General features: G+C 39.3%; 1 protein-coding gene across 3 annotated transcripts in view; it reads left to right on the top strand.

Annotated features, from left to right (window-relative positions):
* osp (myosin phosphatase Rho interacting protein outspread) overlaps positions 1–25,381 on the top strand; it is a 69,182-nt gene that overhangs the window by 29,911 nt on the left and 13,890 nt on the right. For all 3 annotated transcript variants that reach the window (XR_011177098.1, XM_046628164.2, XM_046628165.2), the window contains exons 3-4: positions 9,601–9,666; positions 24,597–24,785. Coding sequence is in view for 2 of the 3 variants with exons in the window: in XM_046628164.2 (XP_046484120.1) it covers positions 9,601–9,666; positions 24,597–24,785 (255 nt within the window). In the remaining variant the exon portion in view is untranslated. The remainder of the gene's footprint in view (positions 1–9,600; positions 9,667–24,596; positions 24,786–25,381) is intronic.

The following is a 25,381-nucleotide window of genomic DNA, read 5'->3' as shown; positions in this document are numbered from 1 at the left end:
AATGCAACGAAGGACGTCCTTATACGTCGCACCTACGCCACCATCCAACCACCTACCTACTCGTCTATCTATCTACCTACCTTCGAATAGGTTATAAGGCGAGAAAGTGATTACGCGACCTCGGTTGCATTTGTGCGAACACTGCAACAGCAGAGGATATATTATTATTGACACGATGTAGAGAGGGGGTGGGGGGGTAGCGTAGGTGAACGCAGAGTTTTCCATAACCATCCACCGTAAGAACGATGACGAAGTTTCTCCACATCTTCGTGGCACGTCAGAATAAAGTTTAATATATCAGTAATTTTGGGTCACATGGAGAGATTTGTCTATTTTTTTATTTTTTCTTTTGCTTTCCCCCTTCCTGTCATTTAAATTTCCCACCATGATATTCCGTTCGTATCACTTTCGACTTTGATCCTAGGATCGAAATCTTGTATGCATAAGAGGGGGGTGGTTGTCATAAAGAAAAAAAAAAAAAAAATTTTACCATACCCTAGCCTCGTTACTATTTTACTCCAAGAAGGCATTGCTTTTCGTTGGATGTATGTACCTAGATCGGCCGCGACTTTGCCGACTTTCAAGCAACCTGCAACTCTCATACGGAGGAATGTGACGCGTGAATATTGTATACATATACACATATGTATATACCGGGAGAATCTCTTGAAACTTGAAAATGAACCGCGCGTGCGCCGAATGATCAAATCTCATTGGTCGGCGAAACGTTCCCGCGGCGATATTCTTGTCCGCGACGCAGGCGGGCCAACCTACGCAAAATGTCTGCGTTTGAATTTTCAAAGAGCGTAAGCGTCGAGTTCCGACCGTTCTTCGAAGAATCGACTTTCCGCCCCGACGACAAATGCTTCCGAAACCTTTCCGAGTCGCCGTCTCGATTGTTCGAGATCCTAACCTCGAAAATTCGTAGGAACCACGTCGCCGGCGGAAAGAGTTTGACGGCTGAAAACTCGGGTTGGCCAGCCTGCGCGAAGAGCCGATAAAACTCGCGCGTGCGCGGTTCGTTTTCAACTTTCAAGAGATTCTCCCGGTATTTGTAACGTATACGTACGTACGTACGTACATACCAATAACTCTGCGATAAATCTCGTCTTCGCAAGGTGCGAAATTATCGTAACTGTAATCGTGCCAAGGCCTCGACCTCACAATCCACTACACTCGCGCTTTGCGCGTATTTACAATATGTAAATGTTATACATATATATACATATATACACATACATTACATGCATGCACACACGTGTGTGGAGAAGAGTCGATGTCGTTCGTCGTAAGTTATGTTATACGCACATATCATGCGTGAAAGGTTTATATTATGTATAATATATATGTATACGTATGGTGTATGTAAAGGGTAACCCCTTGCAATTACGCCAACCTGTATGCATACCGTTATATGTAGGTACATTGGCGTACATCGCATATATAGTATATAGATGTGTGTGTATATATATGGGTATTATGTTATACCTTTTACACAGAGTCATACGAGGTGCCTGCACTGCCTGCGATGCGCTGTAGCAAAGTTATTTACATTTTACAAATTGCGTAAACTTCCCCTCCTCGCCTCCCTCCTAACAGTTTCTTTTCTTCTCCTCTAGCAGTTTGTTTTCGCACGTGTATTATATAATCGTATACGGCAGCGGTTGAATCGTTCAACTCGTTGTTATTTAAACAATGTATCGAATTTCACTTGCATTATGTTCAACAAATATATATATATATACACACACCTATATGTATATGTACTGTGAAAAATACACGAATGAAATTCTTTGTAAACAAAAATTTTTACGGACGGAAAAAAGTGTGACTCGAAGAAAAAAGAAGGAAAGAAGAAAATGGAGAAATCAACGAACAGGTGGAAACGGGTAAAGTTTTTATTGGATTGCGCGGAAGGTGGCGCCACCGTCGTTTTTGGACACGGGGCGAAAAGGGGGGGGGGGGGGGTTAGATCGTCGACGAGGCGAGTCGGGGTGTTACGGTAGGTTATGTGTACGCGGCATTCCTTGCGAGGTCGTCGAACTTCTGGCGTCGCGACGACGACGGCGATAAAGAATAAGAAGAAGAAAACTAAGAAGAAGACGTTGATTTCTGCGTCGCGCGATGCGGGAAACGAATTAGCGATTTTCGTGAGAATGGTACAGAGGATGGATAAAAAACGGAATATCAAAAAAGAACGCATTTGTTAAATATAAATTGTATGTTGTACAATGTACGGGATTGGGTGAAATAAAAAATATATAAAATGTACCAGCAGGTTCACTAAAATTTTTGGTTCAGTTTAAGCGTCTTGAAAAAAAAAACAATTTATTAGTCAGTTAAAAAGAAAGTAGAAATTAAATTGTTGGTATGACAATTAAAATGTTGAAATTACGATAATTTTGTGTCATATTTACTAATCGAAAGATGTAAAAAATAATTTAACCATAGAGTAGACCTTCTGGGATATTACGTTTGGTTAAATTTTTCTGACAGGGATAGTAAAAGAATAGCGATTCGGGAGGTAATATTCATTATTGTTTTATAATTTATAATTGTAATCTTTTCGATATCTAATTTGTGTAATAACACAATATGGATGTTGGGATTGATATTTAATGATTAATAACGATCACGGTGACGACAACGAGAATCCAAAATCAACAACTGTAACAATCAGCAAGGCTCGGGTTAATACGCAATATACATTGATATGTATACATATATGTATATTTTTTCAAAACCATTTTAATTCCTTATTTGTTTTTCTACTTTATAGGTATGTATGTAAATTTTTAATACAAACATAGCGGTGATAGGGATGTTGAGAAAAATATAATAGTAAAACTTTAAGATAACAACGTAACCTTCGCCTGCAGATAGACGTATTATAGCTGTTGCAGACTGTTATAATTGTACGTGCATAATTGTTACACAGACACACGCTGTATACGGTGAGAAAACCGCTGCTGCTGCTTTTACAACTTGTATAATTGTAATTATACGAATGGTTATTTACTGTCTCTCATTATTTCTCTTTCTCAACGAGTTTAACGAGTTTTTAACACGACGATTGTTTCGCAATTGCCGAATTTATTATATCGTCGACGACGCGGGACGCGCGCGATATGTTATTGTGAGAATTTTACTCGCGTATGTAACATACCTGACTACCTGAGTACGTTGGTACGATACAGGTATCAGCTACGTGTGAACGTGTAATTTATACACAAGTACGCGTAAGGTTTTTTTTTATAAAAGAGGTCCTGCCCTCTCTAACGCGGTTTTAATTATATAATAATATATAGCCGTGCCGTGGCAAAAGTAAGCGTACGGGTGTACAAATGCGAAAGGAAAGGGAAAAATCCAGCGCGTGTGTTTGTACGTAATTAATATTGCGTATTATACGTTACGTGGATATGTATTTAGTGTATGTGTATACGGAGCATTCCCTGACATCTTGGATCAAGATTCTACGTCGATGTCTCGGATTTTCTTTGTGTAATTTCATAAAAAAAATTGTATAGGATTTTAATCGAATTGTCGTGGAATGCCCTGTAAATATTAAAAGAGTCGAAATTGCGTGTGCAAATGCATTTACACTCACCAATTGTCACGGCTCTCATTGCATGCCAGCACGTGTAAGCCGAAATTGTACGATGTATGGGCAATTCCACTGATTATCATCAACACATGAGCGGGACGTCGAAAAATCGATTTTTTTTTTTCTTTCCAACACAAGTTTTTCCTCTTTTAGTGTGTACTAATTGTAAGATTGAAAAGTTTACAAAGTTTAAACCTTCTCGGACTTTATATTACTGTAATAAGATGAGGTTTAAACGCGAATTGTTTTCGTATTGTTATCATCGAGATAGAAAAAACAAATTATGAAAAAATACATACAACATGTGAAAAGTTCTCACTTTGCCGAATATGTTGTATACATTTGTGGATAACTTTTCGAAATCAATGTCAAAAAACACGTTTTCCAAGTACGTAAAAAAAGATAAGAAACCGATGTTTTTTTCTTGCACCATAAAAATTTATCTTAGTTTTGAGTTTTTCGCGTGAATGCTGAGATTTTTTTCACCAAGAGGAACTCAAATTTTCAGAGTGCGACGGCCATGGGATATCACTTGTATGCTAATTTGTGTATTTATGTGTAAGTATGGTAACGCGTTACTTACCAAGACGATTACTAATTTAGCCGTAGAATATAAAGCGTCGCGGTTTTACGTTCCTCATTTGCGTAGCTTAATTGGCCGCATTGCGGTCACACGAATAACGCCTGTGCGTAAATGTGTGGTTAGTGGTACGTGTATTATTTATACATAAACGTTTGACATATTTAATTTTTTAGAAATATTGTTACACGATTGTTTCAGTATCGCGGATTAGCGGATTGATCGCTGTCATGCGCTTGCGGATCAATCAATCAATTCGTATTCGATTTAGGAATTTCATTTGCAATATTTTTTTTTTTTTGTCAAGATCGAAGTTGAGTTTGTAAGATTAACTATTCAAAGTCAAAAATTCGCGGTACGCATCTTTCCGCGTATCATTTATGTTTTATATCATCTTTGAGTTTTGGATTTTCCATATTTTTTACCCTCGGAATCCTGGTCATTCCGTTTTTCGGTTTTAGTCATTTTTTCCATCAATTCGTCGAGCAAACTACGCTGTGCGAGTATATTTTATTTTGCAGAATTTTCATTTGAACACTCGATTTTGTATCATTTGTGATTGGGGGAAAAGGGACATCCTGCTTCCGCGTTTTCGAAGGATTGAGAATGGGGAAGGGGGGGGGGGGGGGGAGGGGGAGGAGAAAAAAGGAAACAAGGAAAACAACCAACCGCGATGATCGGCCGACGTCGTGAAATGCCGTTTGCAGAAGCAGCATCGGCAACAGGTGCCTTTCTTCTTTATACAGGTATACATACGGCTGTATAAAATACACCCACACATCCTCGTGCTGCGGCACCTTGGTTTATACCTACGTATGTGTGTGTCTGTGAGAGAGAGACGGGAATTTGAGGCAACGGGTTGGGACGGGTTGCAACTGGGAAGCGACGCTGTCGGTGAAACGAATGAATAAAAGTGAGGGTGGTGTGGAATGTTGGGAATCATTTTATCGGAGGTAAATTTTGCCAAGGACGGATGAAAAATTGGGATATCACTCGATTTGGTCCGATTTTATCATCCGTAATGTACAGGTTGTATTATCTGGACTCGGTACAACGTAAGTTATGACGACGATCAATTTTATACGGAATAATGAATTTCCGATTGAAATTAGGTATATTTTTTGCAATTTTCTATAACCAATTTACCCGAATTGGTCGGGGAAAATTATAAAATTTTTTTGCATACAAAAAACTTGGAAAAGTCAGGGAATTTCGTTATGGAGATTTAGTGGCCACGCTGAGTGTGGATAAAATCAGATCTCAGTATTCAATCACCGCACTTTATCATCATACCTTCATTCTAATTTCTATTCGTCGGTACAATTTTTACGATCGTATGTAAGTTTTACTTCCACCTATACCTACGTACAGCCTATAAATCAGTGAGAGAAAAATCCGTAGGTGTTGAGTTTTTTACAAGCGGATCGAACGATGTCGTCTAATGGTTGTGCGATTTTATTTGATTTTTTTCTTATTTTTTACTTGTAAAATTTATTCTACGTTCGCTTGTCAAGCATCGGTGAGCGATCATATCGTAATAATATTTTATACCGTTGAACGCGCGTGCAACAACGTGTTTTGTACAGGAAGAACCAACTATTCAAGGCTACGTGTGAGTGTGTGTGTGTGTGTGTGTGTGTATCTTGCGTTGGACGTAACATACAAATGAACGGCACTTTGTCGTCAGGTTTCGCCCCCGATTCAAACGAACACGTTTAACTTGCCGTTGCTGTGTTGTTAATGGTTTCTAATCACGATATCGCGCTTCTCCTACTCTACCTCAGCCTTCCACCTTTATTCCCGCGTATCTATAATCCGAGGTATCTATAATCGAGGTCAGTTTACATTGGGTTATAACGAGTATCGTTAGTTTTACGTCGTTGTAACTTAGATGATGTCCTTTCTTTTTTTCAATTGCAGACTATACAGATTTTCATTTATCTTAGTCGTGCGGCTATTCGTTTGTCGGAAAAAAATTTACCTCGAAAATGTATGAAACAGAGATGCGTAGATAGACTAGTTAGATAGACTAGATAGACAGGTAAACTAGTTAGATAGACAGACTAGGTAGACAGATAGACTAGTTCGTCAGACTATATAGTTATATAGACTAGTTAGATAGACTAGATAGACGGGTAAACTAGTTAGATATACAGACTAGGTAGGCATATAGACTAGTTAGTCAGACTATATAGTTAGATAGACAGACTAGGTAGACAGATAGACTAGTTAGACAGACTATATAGTTAGATAGAATAGATTGATAGATGGAGAGACAGATAGAGGGAGAGACAGATAGAGAGAGAGAGAGAGAGAGAGAGAGAGAGAGAGAGAGAGAGAGAGAGAGAGACTTGACAGTGTTAGACGCTCTTTTTGCTCCTTATCATTATTCTCTAACAAATTCACGTGTTATTTACGTTGTACATAGATATCTATATTCCTTTTCGAAGAAACGCGCAGTGTCATCGTAGTAGGTGTACAGTACGCATGACCATGTAACCGTAAGTACATGTGTGCCTAGATACTACGCACGACGCACGCCCGTTCAACGTATGCTACGTACATGCTGCGTTGTAATAAATGTTTCCTAGAATAACGCAATATTTACACGTACAACACATTGTGTGCCGATGGTTAAACGACGACGACATCGTGCGTACGAGCGTGAAACATTCCCACAGACACTTGCTCGGTCCCTTCGTTGCTGCAAGACGAGGCTTTAAGATATACGATGCATGCGTGTGTATACGTATGTATGCGTAGCGCCTAATATCTTATTTGAAGAAAGATGTGCTGTAAAAAGAGGATGAAGAAATAAGAAAAACCGACAGACTACCTTACACAAACCATAAGGGGGAACAGTTTTCGTCGAAACACTTGTTGCCTCCTTACAAGCGAATGGTGTTGAGGGTGCGCGGAGCATATCGTCGTCACTAATGCATGTACGCGAGGTGATGTAACGAAAAACTTTTTAAACGAAATGATGATGATGATGATAATGACGATAGCGAAAAATAGAGAAGTGAAGGTGGGGGCGAGTGAGTAAAATTGATATTGAAATGGTAATAGAAATAATCAACGTTGAAATTAACTCTAACGGGACCTTTGATCCAACGACCGTGGGCGATGCGTCAATATTATAGGTATGGTATATTACACATCCGTGATGATGTATTTACATCCATACCCGTGGATCTTGTGTCTTATATGTATTCTTTATACGACCTTCGCATACCTAATATATGTATAACACTCGATCGAAAATATGAAGGAACGTTTCATTTTTTTCGTCTTGGAAAGTCCCGTTGTGTCCAATCTTCGCCTCGGTCGCGTTGACTTTCGTACGCTTGAGGTGAAAATTTTTTTTACATATCTTTTGACGACGATCGCCCGACTCGAATGATCAATTTTTCATGAGATGGATAAGATTCTTTGAAATATTTTCATCGCCCTGTTCGGATGTTTCGTCGGTCTTGCAGCGGTGAAAAGAACGATTCGCTGGTTTACTTGTTTGTACGCGTGAATGGATTAGTGGTGAAGAAAAATTGTCATTCGCGTCACGATTGCCAATAGTAGTGCACGGTGATGGTATGCAACCTGTGCAACGTGATAGTTGTGGGAAATGAGAGAGTCTCTGTGAAATTGAAGTGCGGATGCTTTTTATTTTCCCCCCGTTTCTCGACGTACAAATCAACGCTTGGCTTTTCTACTCTCTTCACTTTCATTTTGTGTTCATTTTTTTTTTTTTGCTTCGCTACTGTATCATAGGAGGTAGTATCGTGTCAGACGAAATGTCGTCCGAACTTCCTTCGTTTTAGTTCACGAGTTGGACGAACGTTCAGCTCCCTTGATCACCATTTCTATCATCCTTTCTTTCGTCCACTTTTATGTTATCTTCTACTTCGAGTAGTGGTGGTCCTAATGATGTTACCACGATGATGTTGCTCGTTGGCGGTATAGATGGATGGATGAATGGATGACGAACCTGAACGATGAATCGCCCGGACGTTGCGCCTCTTGTCTGACTCCAGAGTTTGGTACCGAAGCTTCCTGCAGGTTCGACTCATTCTCCTGGAGGATGAGGATGAGGACGAAGCGACATCTTGTAGATCTTCCCACGCGCGTGCCTCACCTCGAAGTCGAGTCCTCGAGGTGTGCGTTACTTCGACTCTGAGTATTGCACATCGTCACAAACACAAACCTGCCTTCCTTCTATCCGCGGGCATAATTACCAGATGAAGATAGAAAACCCAAGCGTAGGTTGCGTTGTTGCGCATAAACCAGCGGCGTCACTTGGTCACCGTTCGTTTCTCGGCACTTTACTTCGTCCCGAATGCCTTCCCGTACTCCGCACCACGCGGTCTAACGCCAAGCCCTATTCTCCATCAATCCCTAGTCGATGACTGTCACGTTGAGACTGGTCTCGCTTTGCTCTTCTATTCTTCATCCTTTCATACCTTCGTATCCCTGTTCCATTCCAACCTACATCTCACTCCAGATACCCTAATTTCATACCCAAGAGCATGTGGACGATTATCACGTGACTGTTCGTGTGACGTTTAAAGGTATACTTAATATTCATGGGTCATATCTCACGATGAAAGAAAGACACTGGGTATGTTACATGGACTATGCAGAGCTGAGATGAAAATCCGGTAAATACCACAGACTGCGGCCTTGATCTTAGCACGCGCCTAGGTTTAAGGTGGAATAATATATTCATCCGGGATTCTCCTCCTCCCATATAGATTATATATGTATATGTGTATATGTATATAGGTATGCTACTTCTTCTCACCGTCATGTCGGACGAAATGGACCGCGGCCACGACCTTCGCGCCGTAAAATATGTATATATATGGGAATCCAGTACTATATATGTATTATTCATATATTCACAAGCGAACACTTCCAACCAGTCTCTTCGTCGCGACTGCTTTAACCCTTTTCGATCTTTGTTAGCCTGCCTCCCCCCCCCCCCCCCCCCCTCCCCCCCAAACCCACCCCCTCAATTTCGTTCTCGAGAGCTTTTTCTTTCTCTCTTCCTTTCTTTTCCATTATTGTCTCCTTGTACGTACATACGTATACCCATACATTCATCAACGTGCTACCTATGACGCAGATGTAAGGGAATATTTAAAAAAAAAAAAAAAACCATGTCTATGGTAAAGTTTCGTATTATACCGTCTGATGTGTATATATATATATATGTATATGTGTATGATAAATACGTGCACGGAACCGAATTACTTGGCGAGTAATTTTTCAATAAATTACAATCTCTGCGTATACCTAACGCGGTCACGTAACTAAATAGATATAATCATCTGCGGGTTGTGTAATTTAACAAGAAAATTGAAAATAAAAACAAAATCAAAAAACACTAATGGGCCACTTCTTTTTATGGATGTTTCAGAGATGGCAGAGGCGATGGTTCGTGCTTTACGACGACGGGGAATTAACGTATTCCGTTGACGAACATGTGAGTAATGCTGAACGTTATTTTATTTGAAAAACAAAAAAAAAAGAAAAAAACAATTAAAAAAAATTCATTTTAATTCCTTTATTTTTATTCTTTCAAACTTAATTTCGTCTTTCTGAACGGTTTTTTTTTTATTTTTCATCGAAACTTTGTACGTTATCGCGCACGTGCACGCGGCTCATTCTCAATATTAGGCAATCCCCATGTTCATCATCATATTGTGCGCTGTTCGCTGTTCGCTGTTGCTGCTGCTGCACGCACTCCGATTTATTAGGTACTCATGCACTCGAATAACCTCTGTACGTACGTGTGTGTTTGCGAGTGTGTAAAAAAGAATCTACGTTCCCGCACGTATAAAATAACGGATAAATCTTGGAAGAGTTCTACAATTTTTTTTTTTTTCCTAATACCATAAAAAGAGCAGCATTACGCTTCGCTATATATATCGCGTACCTTGTACGTACGATATTTTATTTATTGCTACATGAAAAACAGACAGTCAGACGTTCGGTCGAATTGTCCTCAATTGCTAGAAATGGATGAAGCTTTTTTTTTTTTTTTTTTCAACTTTTATTTTCATTTCTTGCTACATTTGTTGGTCGCGTGTTCGCAATGCCGTAGAAAAAATCAACAGCGTCGAATGTGTTTCGTCGGTTTCGTGGATATATTTGTAATCCAATTTATGTCCGACAAATCTATTTATACCATTAGTCGATAGCGATCATATATATGTCAATCAGGATATTATCACAGTATTTTTACGGATTCCCATAGGGACAGGTATATACGGTATAGATTTTTATTATGTACGTGGACACGGATTGGTAAGTGAAAAAATTTAGGTACGAAATTCGAAGCGATTTCGTACTGGCTTAATAAGACAAAGAAGAGAATATAAATTATATAGATCCGGAAACTCCGCAGCAAATCGACAATTTTAGACGTTGTTCGTTTTGTATCTAATCATTGATTTTTTTTACACGTTATACCGATCGCTCGGCTAATTCGTATATCGCCAGCTGGAGATTTTTCTCCTCTCCTCTCTTTTTTTTTTTTTTCTCTCCACTCTACCGACGAAGGTGCTAGATGAGGGAAGATTTCTTCCGCGTCGTAATATACAAAAACTTTTATTACAACCATACAATTAACGTTTATATATATATATATATAGTACGCCTAAACCATAGGTACGTGTATAAATTCCATTCACACGGTTCTCTCATTACATCAACAACGTCTGTTTAATGAATCCTGTGTTTTTTTTTTTTTTTTTTTTTTTATGGTCATAGCGTATAATTTCCCTTTCTCAAAAAGCTTTCGTCGATGACGCAGTCCTTACGTACTTTTTCATCAGCGTGTACACGAGGCTTAAGTCGGTAACGTTATTTCAGTAAGTCACGTTTCAATAGAAAAAAATATATGTACACATATTATATTTTTATTTATTGTATATAAAAGCGGTGAAAAATTGCGAACAAATGATTAATAAGCCCCCCCCCCCTTCAGCAACTTTTTGTTGCGCCAACGTTACTAACTTCGGTCTCATTATGCGTTACTACTGTAGGTAGTTCTCTTTTTTTTTTGGCATTCTATGATCGTCGATTGTTTCGAGAACAACGGTAAACATCGTGAAAGCAGATTGAAAGCGGAAAAATGTCTTGGAAGAACAGACGCGAAGACGACCATCTTTGCTTACACACTTCATTGATGGAGTTTCAGTTTGAGTTTGAGCCTGAGTACGTTAAACGTGGTTTACACTATATCTATGCATGCGGCGTGCGGTAAGGTAGTCGCATACCTAGGGCACGTGGACTTTGGGGACAATGAATCTAAGACGGCTAATTTTTTAAACCAGACAGTTACGTTGGCAACACTGAGAAACCTACAGCGCCACGTTCGGCCGAGCGCGAAACAAAACTCGATCTCAATGATCTCAATAAAGGTAACATAACACGTGACCGTCGAATCTAACATTAGAATACCGCGGAGATAATGACTTGTTGGATTGACACGTTAATTCTAAGGTTGGATTCGAGTTTGTTTCGTGCTCGGCCGACCGTGGCGCTGCAGGTATCTCAGTGCTGCCAACGTAACTGTCTAGTGTAAAAAATTATCCGTCTCAGATTCATTGTCCCCAAGTGTACCTACCTAAATACATAGAGAGAGAGAGAGAGAGAGACACTGTATGTCCGGTAGGCGGTATACGGTGTATAAAATATACGCGTTGTATACCTGTAGAGACCAACCGTGGTACAAAGAGGCGTTGTTCCTTATCTCGAAACAAATGACGACGATGCACCATGCGCCTTGCGTCCCCGTCGGTATATAAGGTGTACCTTCTTCGTGCACCGCTCGTCCTGCCTCTCTCCTCCCTCCCTCCCCTACGAGAACCCCTGAATTCCTAGATCGCATTCCGTCACTCCCTACACTGTACGGGTTCTCAACCAATTTCTCGTATCGTCTTACGGAAGCTTTACGGGATCACGGATTAAAACCTGTCGATCGATTGCGTTGTTGTTCCCCTTTCCCAGTCACCCCATATCATTTTACTTAAGTTTTCAAACCAAACGGAACGACGAGAAGTGTGAATAGTGAAATTACAGAATCAATCCCCCGATCGAACAATTGTCCTGTCGATCACTTCATTCCACAACTGCACATTTTTTCTAACTGTTTTTTTCATACTGGTAAAAGAAATTAATACAGTTTTAAATACCATACCGTCTGTAACGTGCTGCTGAGTAGACTTTGGTGAATACTGTTTTGTCGAGAAGAAGACGACGGTGTCTTTTGCGGTGTGACGGTTGGATTTTATTGTTACACATGTAACCGCGGTCTCTCCAGGACCGTAATCGTAGTCTGGTAACCCCTGGCTTTCATTAACCAAACTGAAAACGTCCGGCGCAGGTATAAAAAGTATGTCTGCAAGTAGGGCGACGAGGGGGGGATAAAGGAAGAAAGGAGACCTATAGGATCGAGAATCTAGAACGGTATTACAGGCACTTATTTTACCCTGCGCACCGCATCTGTGGACGCGGAAATTTTAAGGCGCGCGTATTGGGCTTTGAGGCTCGATATATCTCTCTCGTGTTGCGAAAAAGAAGAAGAGAGAAGAAAAATTGGTGACGGAAAATTAAAAAAAAAAACAAAAATAAATAAATTTACAAATATCGCGGAGAGCTGAGGTTTTTTCGCGTTCAGTGATTCGTTGCGAAACAAAAAAACAACAAAAAATACAAATTTGATGAAATTGAATTGGGGAAAAAAAAAAAAAAAGAAAAAAAAATTGGCGAATCGACCAGGTACGTTTCACGCGTACTCCGAGTCTCGGTGGCGGAGACCTTCTCCTCGACGATGAGGTTCAGGCGCATCGCCCTCCCCTCCCTTCCTCCCCCGCCATTATCTCGATTCATCACCTTTCATCCACCGCCGACCAGGCATCGCTACTATATATGCCGTAGGAGTACAACGAGTAGGTAGGTAGGTACTCCATCATCGTTATTACTCGTCGTGCAGAGATCAGGAATATTTACTTACTCGCCACCATCTTTAGAAATTATTAAAAATAACAATAAGGTGAAGAAAAAATAATTCATTTCTTTCTCACATTCGTTGTAACGTTATACGAGACTTGTTTTATTTGTACAACATATCGAAGGTATAGATAGCTCTTCATCGATTCTCATATTGTCGTTAAATAATGGAAACTCGGTTGATTACGGTAGATTCTCGCACGGTTTGTGGACGTGTTTCAATTGTTTCTTTTTTTTTTTTTTTTCCCCACCACGTTTTTGGTTTTCCGCGGGTTTTATTTTTTTTTTTCTTTTTTTTTTTTTTCAGACACAAACTTTATTGATTTATACGTTTTTCCGTTTTTGTTGTCGTTCTTGTTATTATACGTGTTTGTAAATCGTATAAACGCGAAACTGTACTGACTTTACACATGCAATATTTCATATCCCATACATCATCCGTTTACGGACGTATTATCAACTTTTATCTCTCATATCTATATTGCGGTACATAGGTATGTACACCTGTTTTTAGGCATTTCGTTCCTCAGGCCACCTCCGACCTGAGATATTATATATATATATATATATATATATATACATACACGTACGAGTCTTACTCGGATAATCAGATTTCAGCATCGCCTTGGTTATATCTAGGTATAATACATCTATACGTATATTCAAACACGTATGTACGCGGAAATTTACGCGTTTCTGTCCGTCCGTTGCTATCATTTATATATATATATATATATATATATATATATATACACTGTAAAAATGAATGATTATAACGAATTCTTTTTTCCTTGAAGGGGGAAAAAAAAAGAAAATGTACAAAAATAACAAGTCTCTGAAAGTTTTGAGAGACAAACGTTTTGTGATTCTTTGTCTCCGAAGTGTTATCCCGATGCATATGTATGTGTATATATTATAATGGTCATGTATATACATATGTATGTATCATATATTTATGTACGTACAAATTGTATATCCATGACCGACGGATGGCGGTCGGACAGACTGGAAACCTTCTTCTTCATCTTCTTCGTCTTCGTCTTCTTCTTCTTCTTCTTCTTCTTCTTCTTCTTCTTCTTCTTCTTCTTCTTCTTCTTCTTCTTCTTCTTCTTCTTCTTCTTCTTCACCTTCATCTTGTTCCCCGTGAGGCTCCTGCCGTTGCCTGCAGGCCGAAGGCCAAGACAAGAACGCGGGACTGTTGGGGCCCAGGGCCCCTATTATTCCCAGGTAATTACATATTTCTCTGAGAGGAATTTTTGAAATGAGTTTTGGCTCTTCCTCTGCGACGATGTGTATACGTGCGTACATGCACACAGGCAACGGCTGGTAGTACGTATAACACGGGTCTGTATATTTTATATACAAGGTGTTCCCTTTCGAACGCTGCGGACCCTTGATGCGTCGGAATTTTGTACACTTGTAAACCCTTAGGAAACTACGGTATTGTCAGAGGTTTTCACACTCGTTTCTCTTTCGTCGTTTCACGCCGTGAAATCTTAATCCGAGTTTTAGAATATCACAGGAATTTGTATCACATTTAATCGCACTTGCGTGTTAAATAAATAAAAAAGAAAAAAGAAACAAGTAAATATTAGCAAAACTTATCACGGTAACATTTATACGTAATGTATATGTATTGATAATTATTAATTTTGAAGCTACGGCACGTAGTGTTACATAAATAAATTTCATATATTTTTTTTTTGTTTCTTTTCGCATATTATTTATCTTGTTATTATATTTTCACGATACGGGTTTTCATGACAATTCTCGTGAATGTGTTATTTCGTAAGTTTGTTACGCGTTTGTACGAGTATTTTGACATTAAAATGAAAAGTAAACGAAGGGAAAAGAAAAATTTCCTGTATCGGTAATCATTTTTCTTTGGAACTGTGTGGAGGAATGAACGACGTTTAAGGTGCATACGTTACACCTTTTAACGATGACAAGAGAACAATCGAAAGATCGATTTTATCTTGCCTTGCGTAGTAAGGGTACGTAGATATCTATGTGTATATGTATATATATGCATAAACGTATGTACGTATAATATGCAGTATACTGTCACGGACTGTTTCTGCAGCTATTCCTACTCCCGTTGGTGGCTCCACAGCGAGTTTCGCTTCCGCGACTGCGTACTTCGAGACACTCGAAGAGAAAGAAGGATACCGATATGGTATGTGGTACGTACGACACACGACATAACTCACACTGCTCCATCTATTTTTCGTTGTATCGACGGCAGTATCGAGCAAAGCTGTAAAAATCGTCTCGAACCATTAGTTGAAACTACTTGTATTATACACGCGCATATATATATATATATATATATATATATGTATATATATTATATGGTTGTGTGTAATTATACGGCCCTGGAAAAGTTTGGATCTAATTGTACTATAGTTGGTTGCTGAAGAAGGAATAGAAAAAGAAATGACGACGATGATGGTGATAATGGGAGAAGAAAGAAATAACATTTAAAGAGACACGTGGTGATGCTCATGAGGCTTGAACAGCTGTTAAATTCCAGTTCCTGTTCGTATTTTATACTTTATAATGCAGGAGTATACCTATACGTACCGAGGCATATTAACGTATGTAAACGCATGACGTTACGGCGAAAATTCCGTTTCTGTCGTAAAATGTGTAACGTAACCTACGTAAGCAATTATTTAACATTCAAATACTTATTACCCCCCCCCCCCCCCCCCCAATGAAATATTAGGATTCAGTGAATTCCTAAGAAGGAATGACTGTTTTAAAGCTTTTAAAAATATTGATCAAAATGAGATAATGTGGCGGCACGTTCTCATTGGCCGAAGCGGCAGTGACGAGGAAGAAGACATCTTATTTTCTTTAACACCATGGGTAAATCAGACGCCTGCACTTATGCAATTCGCAATACAATTTAGGGAAATCCGCCTGGATATTGATAACCGGGATTACTTAGTGGTAAAAATGTGTCCTGAATTGCATAAATTCAGGCGTATTGCCGCAAAGTTAATGCCGAATTGCATAAGTGCAGGCGTATTTGACAAAAATCCAATTCGCACATCCGACAATTGTAGGTAGTATGTATTATACACTAAATGATCCGGTACGTAATACTCTATACCTTGTACTGTATATAATATATATGTACTTCGTTTGAGACGCGTTGCGGAAATGGCAAGTTGAACCAACGTTACGTACTCTGTGATCGGGATCCGATACCGTCGCGTTGGCTATAATTCGATATCCCATGTATACACACACATGGTCCATACCTTTTTACTACGCCTATTTCCTACAGCAGTTGCCTCCTCATCCTCCTCGATCCGCTTCATCACACCTCAATAATTATCCTATAATATCCTTTTTTTTTTTTATATTTCTTTATTTATTTATTACAATCATAACGACGTCCGACTAATGGAGGAGAATTTTGACTGTACCTAATACTTGTTATATTATTATGCATTGCACATCGTATATACCTGTATTTATTAGACAATAACATTCAACTTTTTAAACGCCTCGGGGAGGGCTATTGTTGTATTATACACAGGCATTATAGGTATGTATAAGAATTATATACAACGACCGTTAATGCCGTGCGTCCTGTAAATAAATACGTCGAGTGGGAGGCTAAACGGTTCTGACTATCCGCGGCTTTTGTGTATCAGCTACAGAGCATGTATTGCATAAAGAAGCAACCTTTGTAAAATTTACTCAATCAACCGGATCTGTATTTATACGTTACTCGATCGGTTTGAATTGATTGATTAAATGATGTCGCGTGAGAGTTGATTACATTTTATGCCGCGTATCTGTCGCACAATAAGTATATTTAACCTTCGACAAATCGGGAATTTTGTGATTTAGGTGCGATAGATTAACGCGGTTACTTGGGTATTCTCAAAACCATATGGTAACCACAATTATGAGATAAAAAAAAAAAATGGGCCACCCTATAGATTTCTCATTCGGTCGTCGGTAAGAACGAGATGACAGAAGCTGAAGATGAAGAAAAACGGGAGAATTTGAAAATTTATTTAAATATAAAAATAAAAGGAAGACTGGATGAATTAAAGGAAATTGAAAAACAACTAAAATGCGATTTTCTTGTCGTTTTTTTTTTTTTTTTCTTCTTCTTTTTATTTACCCGTATCTACCCGTGCATAGGTACACACATGGTTCGTACATACATGTGTATACGTACAACCTACACGTGTTAGGTTGAGATTCCTTTGCGAACGCCGGGGTCGATGCTGATGCTGATGCTGCTGGTGCAGTTGCGGAACAAATGATAATGTTTCCTCCCATCTTCGGTATATTTCTACACCCGTATAACATTGTATGTATGCATAGTTGCATGCTTCTCACGTACATGGTACGGCACTTATACGTATCTGGATATAAGGTACCTGACTGCCTTAATGGTCCCATGGCCATCCCGCTCTTTCACAATGTATGTACCTACCGACCTAGCATCCGGCCTAGCCTTCTTCGTTGAGATATACCGAAGAATAGAAGAATCTGCTAGGAGAGACCGTAAGAGAGCACATGTAAGAAATATGTATTACACACTTGCTTTAATGTTGTCACGTTTCGTTGTATAAACTTTTTCGACATTTTTTGGTGAAAAACTTGACCCGTTTTTGGTTAAAATAATAATAATGATAATAGTAACGACAGATATAACTGTTTCTAGCCATGCCGAGTGAGATAAAGGCGAATACCAGTTTTTTTTTTTTGTTACCGTGCCACAGTAAAAAGGACGTGGACGGTACTTGCGATTAACCTTTTTCGTACAACGTCGATCTGGGGATATGCGTTATACGTGCGTATACGTATATATAAGGCGTTGTGTTGCGTTGTATGTACAACATATTGAAGGTAATTGATAGTTTAGTTTCGTCATGAGACGTTGTCGCAAAACGTTATATCTTGTAACGTATTGTTTACCGCTACAATAACGCAACGCGGCTGTAATCCAGTTAGCAATGGCGCACATGTACATGTGCTCATGTGCGCGCGTGCGTACATCACCTTGTTCCAGTATTTCAAAGACCCGGCTGAACGGAGCGCAACATTCCTCAACGTTTTGTATACGGGTGTGTGTGTGTGTGTGTGTGTGTTATGAATGTACATTTGTTCCTTGATATTACCATCATTATTTTCTTCCGTCTGGAATGATTACACCAGTTCCGCTATTCTTCTGGGACATCACGTATAGTTTCACTGTTGTTTCTATTATTGAAGTCACGCTACGCGACTGAATTAAGGCTAAGAAGATAAAAAGAGTGACGAAAGAAGCGAAGAAGTGTAAAAGATATATTAAACAGGGGATAATTGGGTCGTCGCCATATTTTATTTTAATTATACCGATTTATATTCGTTAAAATTCACGGTAAAATTGCGTTTTCCCGATGGTTGAAAGGGTGCGAAATTCTCTATCAGTCGGGGGGATGACGACGCATTGATAAAATCTCTGATATCGGCTCAGAGTAGGTAGATATTAACGTTGAAAAACGTGAGGTGGAGATTGACGGGTGAGAATCTTCTCGCGTCTCAACCGCGTGACTCGTATTTCTACGCTTTATCGAGTACTTAACTTGAAGAGACTCGAATACCCGTTATTGGAATATACAACTCGACGAGGCGAATTTTCACGTCGTAAGCGGAATAACTTCGCCGCTTTTAGCACCCGGCGCAGAAGATCGAGCAGCTTTACATCCGCACCCGATGCATCCCATATACGCGTGGATTGCTGCTGCTGTTGCTGGTGCAGTTTTCACCGAGTTGCGTAACGCGAACGAAGAAGGAAGAAACGCTCTCATCTCTCATTTCTCACCTCGCCGGAGGCTCGAACTTTCGACTGAGCTTCTTCAGCCTCTGCAACTTCTTCCTCCTGCTCCTCCTCCTCCATCTTATCTCGTTCTTCCCTCGCGTGCATTCTTCTCGCCGCTTTTTCTCCTACTTGCGTACCCTCCCTTCCCCACCTCACCCTCCTCACCTCCTGACGAGCCGTGCCGAAGACTCTCTTCCTCATCATCTCTGTCTGTCTCTTAAATATACTGTAACGTAACGACCGACGCAAATGTCAGGACGCATGGAACGCGGCGGTTTTAAGTGTTTTATACGTTATATGCAAGTTACGCAAGATGTGATTTTTATGGGATGGAGTGAAAACTTGAAAGGAACAATATTTGAAACGGCCGATATATCGGCATTTCAAACATGCGAAAATAAAATAACGATAGATGAATTGTCGAAAATTTTTTTTTTTCGAAAATGTCATCGACTAGAACGATCCACTGATCAGTGATACTTTCAAATATCTAGATTCCGAACAATTCATCTTTCGTTATTTTATTTTCCCATGTTTGAAATATCGATATATCGGTCATTCCAAATATTGATCCTTCCAAGTTTTTACCCCCATCAATTTTTGATTATTCGTTTAAATTTTTCATCACTGTCGGCAATTTTCCTTCTTTCTTCGATATTATATGATTTTTAAACATTTTCATCTCCGTATGAATAATAATAATAATAATAATAATAATAATGACGATGAATTTTTTATTTTATTTTTTTTTCTTGTGTTGCGACTTGAAAGTACATATATGCAGTTACACGCACATAATGTATGCTTCGTTACTGCACCTACTATGTATTTTGATGAGAAGCCTCGCCCTGCAGCTGGCAGAGGATGCCTTGCACAACGGCATCGAGTAGGTTGTCCTACATACGAACTACAAAACACGTACACACACGCATACGCGTCATCTCCATAAATGTTATTACCTACGATTTTCAATTCTTTTCTTATTTTTTACTTATTAATTTTTTTTTTTATTCTCCTCTTCAATAAATATATATTGTATTGCTTTATGACACTAAATATACATGTAACTTCTTCCAATTCAATTCCATGACTTCTTTGATTATTATCATCATTATCATTATCATTATCATTATTATTTATGTATTTACGCGTCAGGCGATACGCGTCGCGTGATTGGATTCATTTCCGTTACATTTTTATTCGTTTAGTTTCCTGTCTCTGTCATTTCGAGGTTTTGCCGTAGTTTTATGTTTGTATAACTTAGGGATTATAGAATCTTACGGTGAATCTTATTCGGTCAACGCTGCGACGGTAGTAGGAAATTTTATTTCAATAATTATTTATCACACATCGATAATAATAGTAATAGTAGTGATGAAAGGAGGTTGATGAAAACAACTAAGCGTCAGATCAAAAGAAAAAAAGAAAAAATGAAAGAAAGAAGAAGACTTATCCGTACCTTTTCGTGAGATATTGAATCTGTGAGAACAATAACGCGGTTGTGATATATCTGTATATATGGATGTGTAATTTTGTTCGTTGAATAACAAAAATCACGTCGCAATTTTTTACATCACCGTCACGTCAAATCATCATGTCATTTTTCATCGTCGATGGAGTTTTGTCGAGTTTCTGTTTTACATCTTTTCTTCGTCACCGTTTCTGTTCCACGATCGTTTGAAAATTTGTGTTTGGAATCATTTTTTCTTTCATTGTTTCGTTCTTTTTTTTTTAGGCATTTATTTTCTCTCTCTCGTCTTCCATATACCGGGAGAATCTCTTGAAACCTGAAAATCAATCGCGCACGCGCGAGTTTTATCGGCTGTTCGCGCAGGCTGGCCAACCCGAGTTTTCAGCCGTCAAACTCTTTCCGCCGGCGACGTGGTTCCTACGAATTTTCGAGGTTAGGATCTCGAACAATCGAGACGGCGACTCGGAAAGGTTTCGGAAGCATTTGTCGTCGGGGCGGAAAGTCGATTCTTCGAAGAACGGTCGGAACTTGACGCTTACGCTCTTTGAAAATTCAAACGCAGACATTTTGCGTAGGTTGGCCCGCCTGCGTCGCGGACGAGAATATCGCCGCGGGAACGTTTCGCCGACCAATGAGATTTAATCATTCGGCGCACGCGCGGTTCATTTTCAAGTTTCGAGAGACTCTCCCGGTATAATATTATCTTATAGTCGATTGCAATCTGCAGCATCGCGAGATGCTAACTAGCCTCCTGCGGTATAAGGAAGAGGAGAGGAGTGGAGAAAAAACGGACATGTGGACAGGCAGCGAGATCAGGCAAGAGGTATGAGAAGTTAGAGAACGGAGAAATAAGAAGGCCGCAGCTTCTTCGACGCAACGTGTATAGACGTACAAATATAGGTATTATTACAAGCATACGGCACGTATACATACGATATGTTACACCTACACTATACGACAATCTGCAGCTTATAAACAAATCTCGCGAAATAATTTGAAACACACGAACAACTCGCAAAGAACGACAAAAGAGAAAAATTAAAAAAAAATAAATAAATTAAAAAATGTTGAACCGAAGCCCTTCATTTTCCCATACAAGGTGTTTCGTACTAATAATGTGCGTACACATGTACGGTAAAAGTTACCCTCGTACAATGCATAAGTTCGTAACAACGAATGGTGATAACTTTCAATAAGTAACCCGCGAAATTCTCACCCATCCGAGTCTGCGATTCTGCAGAGACTTGAAAGACTCTCTACCTGCAATACTAACCGCTACTTTTCACACTTTGCGAAAGCGTGCTAATTGAATTGCACTTACATATGTACATAAATGCATACACGACGAACAGCGTGAAGGAAACCTTCGCCAATTTCTCGGTTAAAGTTCATCTTCGTTTCAACGTAGTGAAAATTTATTTCAAGTATTACATTATTGTACGTTTGCATTGTTGTTGTTATTATTATACTTATTATATACCAAAGTTTCTCAAATCTACAACACCAATCAATTCGTACGTAGGATGGGATTTGGGCGCTGGATTTTGGCTCTGTGTAATACGTAATATAAACGTGTCAGTTCGTAGACGAAGAGCCGCCTTTGGCAACGAGTCACACACATACGTTACGTACGTATTACAGGTGGACCGAAATCGTGTACAACGATACGAAGTGTCGTAATTCTCTGATTGCACAGAATTGAGCGGTGAGAAGAGGAGAAAATAAAATAAAAATAAGTAGGTGCACGTATTGAGGGGGAGAGAAAAAAACTCGGAATGAAAAAAAAGAAAAAAATTCGACGAAAGATGAAAGAAACCGACTCTAACGAGCGAGGAAATTGCCCGATTATTATGTACACGGAACGTATACGTATGTATTTCACGAGACACGCATTATATGTGTAACATTAACAATCTCAGATGGCAATCATCGCTTATAAGTATAATAATAAAAGTGGTCCGATGTACGAGAAACGTTTCAATTTTATTCTTGTTACACAAAAATTATAATACCAACACTTGTTAAGAATGAATGGATGAACGAAAAGAGAGTAAAAAAAAAAATGGAAAGAAATAAGCGGGCAAGAAGAAATTCGAGCGAATGAAAAATAACGTACGCGCGTAATTTGACGTAAAATTTATTGCGAAAAGAAAGATAATCAAAGTAGGTATGAAAATGAAGTACCAACACACGATAATCATTATCATTTTCCATTGTATTGATTTTGATACGTCCGTCAGCTGAATACGGTGTGAGAATTTAATTTCAATCAATTTATTTTATTCTTCAAATTTTTTCCTCACTCTATCTGACGAGACAATCGTTTCCAAATGACATAGTATACATATATAGTAGATTCGCGGTTGTGTAGGCATACCTGTCACATATTATATCCTCATTGTATACATGCGTACATAAATATGATACGATTGGACTGATTTAATGTATAATTCCATATTAACGAATAATGCAGACAATATGTGTGTGTGTGTGTATATATATATATATATATATGAGGACGAAATTAATAACGACGTTATTGTAGCGATGCGTGTTTATGAAGAATCGCTAATTCTCACCTTTGTGAAATTTCGAAATTTAGATCAAACAATTATAAAACAAAATATATACATCGATTCTGAACAAATCAATCAACTCCTTGAAAATCGTTCTAAAATTCTTTAATAACTATTATTTTATTAAATTTTTTGTTTTACTCCCGATTTATCGTTACCTTAACGTTACTAACTTCAGCCTAATGACGATATGTATTATAAATGGTGTATACAATAAATAATTGTATCGAGACACGTGTAAACAATTACAGAAATCTATAATCTTAATCCTCTGGACCAACATACTGCGTATAATTATATAAGATTATAACAACAGCCATATATATGTTTAACGAAGGTACGTATAATTATAAGCAAGAAGTCGCACGTTCGTCACAAGTTGCACAAGTGCTTAGAAATCTGCTGCAGCAGTATAACGAGCTAATTAGAGATGTTATAAACGTGCTTTCATACCGTGTCAGGTACACGTATGCATATGCATTATTACATCGGTGTCATGTGTGCGCGTGTGTAATAATCGCGATGACTGCGTGCGTTATATAAACGTATCAATGTATGTACGTACGTACCTAATAGGTGACCGAGGAAGAGAAGCAGCGAGGTCGACGACCTTTCACGCAACTCGCCTCGATTCACGATATAATACCCCATAGATATATCAGCTATATCACGTATAGATGTGTTTATTTATTGATTGCGTTGTCAAGTAAAAATATGTACCGGGCCAATCTCTTGATACTTGAAAACGAACCGCGCGTGCGCCGAATGATCAAATCTCATTGGTCGGCGAAACGTTCCCGCGGCGATATTCTCGTCCGCGACGCAGGCGGGCCAACCTACGCAAAATGTCTGCGTTTGAATTTTCAAAGAGCGTAAGCGTCGAGTTCCGACCGTTCTTCGAAGAATCGACTTTCCGCCCCGACGACAAATGCTTCCGAAACCTTTCCGAGTCGCCGTCTCGATTGTTCGAGATCCTAACCTCGAAAATTCGTAGGAACCACGTCGCCGGCGGAAAGAGTTTGACGGCTGAAAACTCGGGTTGGCCAGCCTGCGCGAACAGCCGATAAAACTCGCGCGTGCGCGGTTCGTTTTCAACTTTCAAGAGATTCTCCCGGTATGCATACGATCTTCATGGCTATTTCACTCTTGAAAGTGCAGTATATATAAATATTGTATAACCTATACACACATGTGTCGTGTTGACATACGTTTGCATAGAATTTATTAAAATTTTTTTTCTTCAACCCAAATTCATAGCTTCTTCGTCGAATATTTTCGCATATCGTGAAAAAGACATTTACCTACCTTGCACACATTTTGTAAATAGATTAATTTGATGACGTTGCAAGTTCGAATGAATTTCACTGTAAATTTGTTGACGTGCGATTGTCACAAGTTATTGTTTGCGATATTTCCTGCGGGAAATAGCCGTGTGGTATGATAATAATACAGAGGTAGGCGCAGTATAATGGAATCGCGTTATTACAGGCAGCACGAATTCGTTTGTGTTTCAGCCGGAGACGGTACCTCAGGCAAGGATCGACATGACTCGAGTCCTGGAGGTGGCGGCAGCCGAGGACGTCACTGGTCACGCCTACAGTCTCGCGGTTACGGCTCCGGAGGGAGTGACCTTCGTCAAGGGCACCTGTCGGGAAGAGACCAGGTGGTGGGCCGACGTTCTCCAGGTCTATCCGAGGAACAAGGTATTTCAGGATGCAGTTCGACGTTTGTTCAATAACTTCGAAGAGCTCGGAGGATCGTCTTGAATTTTAAATGACCGCCCGTTGGCGGGGTGGGAGTTGAAATTTTGAATTTTGAATGCTGCGAAAGCGACGAATTTCGAATTTTTTTCGGTGGCGGTAGTCGAAGGGAAGAGATAGAACTTTGACGAAACGTCGGAGTTTCGAATGGGCCGAAAGCCGACGAGTCAAAGTTCGAGAAGTGCGAGAATGAGGAAATTCAAGAATCCGAAACATCGAAATTTCGAGTGACCGAAAATTTTCTGTCTTGTGAATTTCTGGCCTGGTGAAATTTCCCAACTTTGATCTTTCTTTGTCTTGGATTATTGATATTTTTACCTTCGGAATCCCGGTCATTACGATTTTTGGTTTTTCTCATTTGTTTTTCACCCACTCGTTGAGCAAACTACGCTGTGCGATTACATTTTAATTATTCGGAATTTTATTTTCTCGGAATTTTCCTCTATCGTAACTTTGCACTGTCGTTACTAATTCAATTATCGGAATCTAGTATTTCGGAAATTTGAGTTTAGTGGTTTTCCTCTTCTTTCCTCAAACTT

This window comes from Neodiprion pinetum, chromosome 5, assembly GCF_021155775.2.
Source record: "Neodiprion pinetum isolate iyNeoPine1 chromosome 5, iyNeoPine1.2, whole genome shotgun sequence".
NCBI classification, from domain to species: domain Eukaryota; kingdom Metazoa; phylum Arthropoda; class Insecta; order Hymenoptera; family Diprionidae; genus Neodiprion; species Neodiprion pinetum.
The sequence above is the reverse complement of the archived record's forward strand: the minus strand, read 5'-3'. Positions and strand labels throughout refer to the sequence as shown.